The 6,000-nt window shown below is 40.6% G+C and overlaps 1 protein-coding gene across 5 annotated transcripts in view; it reads left to right on the top strand.

Moving 5' to 3' along the window:
- Positions 1-6,000, top strand: part of WWOX (WW domain containing oxidoreductase) — a 918,520-nt gene that overhangs the window by 252,705 nt on the left and 659,815 nt on the right. For all 5 annotated transcript variants that reach the window (XR_014140793.1, XM_081806336.1, XM_081806335.1 and 2 more), the window contains exon 7: positions 2,366-2,630. Coding sequence is in view for 4 of the 5 variants with exons in the window: in XM_081806336.1 (XP_081662462.1) it covers positions 2,366-2,630 (265 nt within the window). In the remaining variant the exon portion in view is untranslated. The remainder of the gene's footprint in view (positions 1-2,365; positions 2,631-6,000) is intronic.

The following is a 6,000-nucleotide window of genomic DNA, read 5'->3' as shown; positions in this document are numbered from 1 at the left end:
ATCTTCTCCCATTCTGTCGGTTGTCTTTTGGTTTTGTTGACTGTTTCTTTTGCTGTGCAAAAGCTTTTTATCTTGATGAGGTCCCAGTAGTTCATTTTTGCCCTTGCTTCCCTTGCCTTTGGTGATGTTTCTAGGAAGTTGTTGTGGCTGAGGTCGAAGAGGTTGCTTGCATGGCTTCTTTCAATTTGTCCCCCATTGCCACCCAAGAAATTGTGAGAATAAGCAGTTGGGGAGAGTTGCCTGGAAGAAATGGCACTCAAGCTGGGCTGGGCTAAACAAATATGCCAAGAATGATTTCCAGCAAAGCTGATGGAAGAATAGTGGAGAATGAGAGAAGGATGTTATTTTTGTCCCATACCATTTAGATGCTGCCTAGATCCTTGATGCTACTTTCTACTTAGAGTAGGTAGAATTTCTAAGACATGACCCATATGTTGGATCATTGGGTTCTCAGCAGTCTCATTTTGTTATACCTTGTTACTACTTGGAAATAAAGTTCAGAAATAATATAACATCCCTGCATAAATATATTTTAATTCAATATGCTAGCTTAACTGTAATGGGAAGAAAAATAAATGTGAAGCAAAATAGCATGTTTCTTGCTTGAGCAGGACTACAGGAAAGGTAAGTTATCAGATGTGTGTGTCCGTGCATAAATCACCTCCATTGGGATACTCACAAATGCAGACTGTTAACAGGTGTGTGACACTGAAGACTCAAATACTACCAGCATGGAATCAAGCCTCACCTCCTCCCAAAAACCCACGGAATCTGAAAGTGCATTCATTCTTCATTTGCATGGTTGTTATACTACATTCTTGGAAATTCAGTGGATGTTAAAACTGTGCATATATATACAACACAGCCGGGCTCTAGGCTCAGATAATTATACACAGGCTTTTCATCTGCGTGAATGTCCAGTGGGCCAATCTTCACTGAGCAAGACTGCATTGCAGGACATCTACCATCCCCGGCCCCCGCCGACAATCATTATAACCACCAGAGAAAGGCCCCCATAAATTTTCAAATTTCCCGCTAAGTTCCACTGCTTTAGATGATTAAGCTCAGAAGTCTGGGCCCTTCCTGTGGTTTGGGGACTTGGAAACAGGCAGCCAACAATTAGTTTCAAGGTCTTGTTGCCATATTCGTGATAACATTTCTGGCCATCGGCTTTGTTGATGACTTCAGAGCAGCAGTGTCATTTAACACCAGAAATTGGATGTCACTGACTGGGTCCTGCAGAAGGGAGGTTTAATTTCCATTAAAACATGAATTTCATCTGTCCCTGTGATGCTTTTCCTTGGTCGTAGCTCAACCTGAACTGCTCATTTTAAGGAACAACCAGATTATTCCATAATTTTCATTTTACCTTTTGGTTCTGTTTCCACAGCAGTTACCCAGAGTACTCTCCTTATGTTTCCTTATTACTTCGTGCAAATGCCCAGAATTAATTTAATGAAGGAAACTGAGGGGTCCTTAGCAAGGCTGAGACCATCATCTAGAAAATTCCTTTTGTTATGATTTTTTTTTTCTTTTAGGGCAGTCACTACTTTGTTACTTAAAAGAGAGAGAGAGAGAGAGAGGAAGAGAGGATGGAGAGAGAAAGAGAGAGAAAGAAAGAGGAAAAAAAGGAAAGAACCAAACAGCTGGTATTTAATGAATCCGTCAGACCCAGTTATAAAACACCAACTACTTACTTTGATTTGTGTGTATCCATGCCATGGTTGTACTTAAAAACAGTAGACTCTGCCAGAACTCATTTTGGCTTTGTTTACATTTATCTTTTAAACGTATAAGACTATTGATGGCACCTCACCAAGGTTGTAACCCCTTTATAATCATGAATTTTTAATCTGGAAAAGAGTCTTGGGGGTAGCAAGACTCAGATATTTACTTGGATGCTCGAATGAAAATATACAGGACTCATGTGTTGGCTAGAACAAACCAGGAAAGTCCTGTCAGAGGTTAGGAATGTGGTATCTTTCTGCTTCCAAAAGCAGCAGCCCTTTATTTAAGATGCTTTTCCAATTTAATTTAATTATCCTTGAACTTCCTGTTGAAGGTTTTGAAAAATCCGTGTTGGGCGGCAGGGGCGGGGGGGGGAAGCGGGGGTGGGAGTTCAGCGTGTTATGATTGCCCCATTTCTGAGTTTGGGCCTTTATTTACTCTGTCTTTGGACCCAGTTGGTCTATCATGTTAAATCACTATTGTTAGTTTTTAAGGGACACTGTTTCTACATTTGCACAATTGTGTTCTCAGTTGTCTCTGGTTTCCTCAGATTTCTACTTAAAAAAAAAAAAAGCTAGTATCAGAAGTCAGAGATTGGCTGCTTCATGTCATATTTCTTTCTTCTTTTTTTTTTTAGATTCACAGATATTAATGATTCCTCGGGAAAACTGGACTTCAGCCGCCTTTCTCCATCTAAAAATGACTATTGGGCCATGCTGGCTTACAACCGGTCCAAGCTCTGCAACATTCTCTTCTCCAATGAGCTCCATCGCCGCCTGTCCCCGCGTGGGGTCACGTCCAATGCCGTGCATCCTGGAAACATGATGTACTCCTCCATTCATCGCAACTGGTGGGTGTATACACTGCTGTTTACCTTGGCCCGGCCTTTCACCAAGTCCATGGTAAGTGAACGGCTTCTATCGCCGCAGACACTTTAAGTGCGCTCTTTATGGACACACGCGTTTTCTTCAGCTTCTCGCCTCTTGTAGTGTTAAGTCTGGTCTTGACAGTCACATCCTCAGGCCCATCAGAGCCATCAGAAAGGGCTCTCGATCGCACATCAATTGACTTATTTTGCATCTGTTTCTCTAAAGGCGTCTTGGAGGGCTGGATAGTAGATATGGTTTTCAGGTGTTGTGTTAAGGATGGCTAGAGGTCTTGATGGAAATGGTTCTCTTTATTTTGATGCAATTGTTTTATTGCTATTATGCAGAAAGCATAGTATTTGATAATGGTGTTTTGGGTCAGTAGGTCAAAAACATCGATTTGTGACCACTGAATTATCAGCAGAAGTGATTCCTTTGTTTTCACTGAGAATCTGTATTTGATGTTCTAAATTCTTCTTTAACAAGTGTAAACTTCACCTGGAGAAGCTTTCATTGGTTGGAAGTGCATTTTATTCTTTACCTCCCCAAAGGTGAGTCCTTTTGGATGAAATACATTTCTGTGGTTAGATTTGGAAATTTTCACAAAGGTAAATAGAAAGTTTTTACATTTTTGATGGTTGTATAACAACCATATCTAGAGACTTCTTCCATGAAAACATTTTAATAGAAAGTCTTTTAAATGAACAATGCACATTTTACACAATGTATTTGGTAATGGTGTTTTTCTAAACCAGAGGCCTTTAAAAACACCCAGAATTAGTGCATACTAGTACTGTTCTAGTTAACTAACTTAACATCTAATCCTCAGAAAGGCCCAGACACATTTTGGCCTTTACGAGTATCATGAGGTGAACTCATTATCTTGGGGAAATGATCACATGGCCTCTGAATAGAGTTTGTCTCCTCCAGTGGCCATTCCCACTTACCGTGGTGGGTAAGGCACTTAACCAGTCATAGCCTGATTCCTCACAACTAAGATGGCAATAGGGGTTGGTGTGGGGATTGACCATAACGGATATGACATTTATAATAATGGGTATAGAATTTCTGTCATGATTTTAATCTGACTATCCAGCATGGTGGCCACCTGCCATATGTGGCTATGGAGACCTTGAAAAGTGGCTAATACAGGTAAGAAACTGAATTTTTAATTTGATTTTACTTTAATTAATTTAGATTTATATTTAATTTAGACTTAAATAGCTACATGTACCTAATGGCTTCGAGATTGGAAAGCACAGTTAAAGAACGTGCCCAGCATGGTGTCTGCGTGTGGTAGGTGTGCAGTATTCCTGTTACAACCGTTGTTATTTTTGTTGTTACATTACCTTTGGAGAGGACTATTCTCCGAAACGTCATTGTTTGTGTTGCATACAAGGGTCACAGAACTAAAGGAGTCTGTAAACCGGGAGTCTGGTGGTGGTGTTTGGGTGGACCTCTGTCTCTGTCCCCAGAGGCCCAAAGAGAAAGTTACCAGCAAAGTAGGAAGGGTGTCCAGATGAAGAGAGCCTGGTCTTGAGCGTGTATTTCTGGTTCCCCAGGAAGCCATAGTAGAATGAACTTTCAGTGTTCTTGTCCCCAGGTAACTGAAAAACAGCATCTTTCATCTGCCACAAATGTACTTTTTTAGATAAGCATATAAATTATGAAGACTATGAAATGTGTATATAGGTTTAGATTTTTAGGAAATTTCTCTCTAATAGTATCTTTATATACTTGGGTATTTGGGGGTATTTTTAGCCATCAGAGTTGTATGACTCGGTTTATAAAGAGGAGGAATGGAAACTCACTTCTCAAACTCATAGCCAATCACTTCTTGTTCATAAACGTTTCGGACTCTGCGCATGTGGGAGAGGCATCAGCATGACTGTAAACCGCGGGGTGGGTCTGTGTCACTGGCGGGACAGACTGGGCTTACTGGAAAAGTCGCTCTGGTGTTTTATCCTTCTCTACGTGGCTTGACACTGCTTCTGTCAGGATAAGACATTTGTTTCGTGGACGCAGAGTGCACTCCTACCTTTTTAACACCAATTTATTTTTGAACATAAGCCATATAGTTGCATCCCATTCTCACCCCATGTGAACGTTGGGATCCTAAATGCTCCTGAAGAAGCTTAGTGTGGATGCAGTATCCTCAGCACCACTTGGCTGTCTATGCTTCATAGCTCCGTCCGCGTTGCACACCAGAAGTGTTTCCCTTGACACAAGTGTAGCTGGAATACACATCCCCTTGCACAAGGTCAAGGAATCAAGAAGCACAGCCCAGCCTTGTGCTTGGAGGCTCTGCCTTTGCTTCTCCACCCGAGCTGGCTCCCTGAAGTATTAAACAACGGTATTCTAATATCAGTGTCCCTGTTTTATTTGCTGTGACTTGCTGTGACTACGGTGATTTTAGTTACAGTAATTAGGTCACCCTTCATGGAGTCAGGCTATTTTAAGTGCCTCTTTAAGGAATATTGTTGCAGATCAGTAATTTTACAATTGGATGTTCTTGTGCAACTTTATTAAATGTAATCTGTCTTTTAAATGTTGCCCTTTTACAGTTATACATTTCTAATTGTTGCTGTAAGTGCATTATCACTTTGAAATTAATTAATTTTTCCATTTTGGCCGCCTGCAGTATAATAATCACTAATGAGAAACTCATAGGGATTAATCTCAGCACAGCGACCCCTACTGGTAAATCTGTGTCTTTGGCACCTTGTCCCCTTGAGGTCTGGAGGTCAGGACAGGTGGATGAGGAGTCTGTGAGGGAAACATTTGTCTCCCTTCCCACCAATTTTTGTAAAAATAAAAATAATAAAATGGGAATAGGATTTTTTTTAAAGAAAGCTTTACGCCCAGTGTGGGGCTTGAACTCACAACCCAGAGATCAAGAGTCACACTCTGTACCTACTAAGCCAGCCGGATGCCCTGGGAATAAGGGTGTTTTTAAATATTGTTTAAAAAATATACAGGATTCTTTAACTGCTTTTGAAACATCTTAAAGGAAACTAAAGTTTGACGGGAGCTTTCTGATAATGAAGTCACATCCATCATGTGTATTTTCCTGTCTTTCTAGCTTTCTTTTATGCCGTTAAAATACTCTAAAGTTGTATTTTGTGTATGTATGTATGAATATACATTGTAAGTGTATATAAAGTATTCATATATAGGTTTTTCTCCAAGTAATGTAATTCACAAAACCAGACCCAGTGATAGGAAAGATGTTCAAGGGTAATTTTGGCTGTTGGTGATTGTTGCCATGTGTGTTGACTTTAGATTCCTGCCATACTTCCAGGTAGGATGCGACTTGGCACTTTAGGCCAGACATCGTGATGCTTTATACCTCGGCATGTGTGTCTTCACTGATTCCTCACAACGGCTCTGCAATTTTAGAACCATT

Source organism: Leptonychotes weddellii, chromosome 16 (assembly GCF_054177405.1).
Source record: "Leptonychotes weddellii isolate Sample4059 chromosome 16, ASM5417740v2, whole genome shotgun sequence".
Taxonomy (NCBI): Eukaryota; Metazoa; Chordata; class Mammalia; order Carnivora; family Phocidae; genus Leptonychotes; species Leptonychotes weddellii.
Note: the sequence above shows the minus strand (reverse complement) of the source record. Positions and strands in the feature narration are given on the sequence as shown.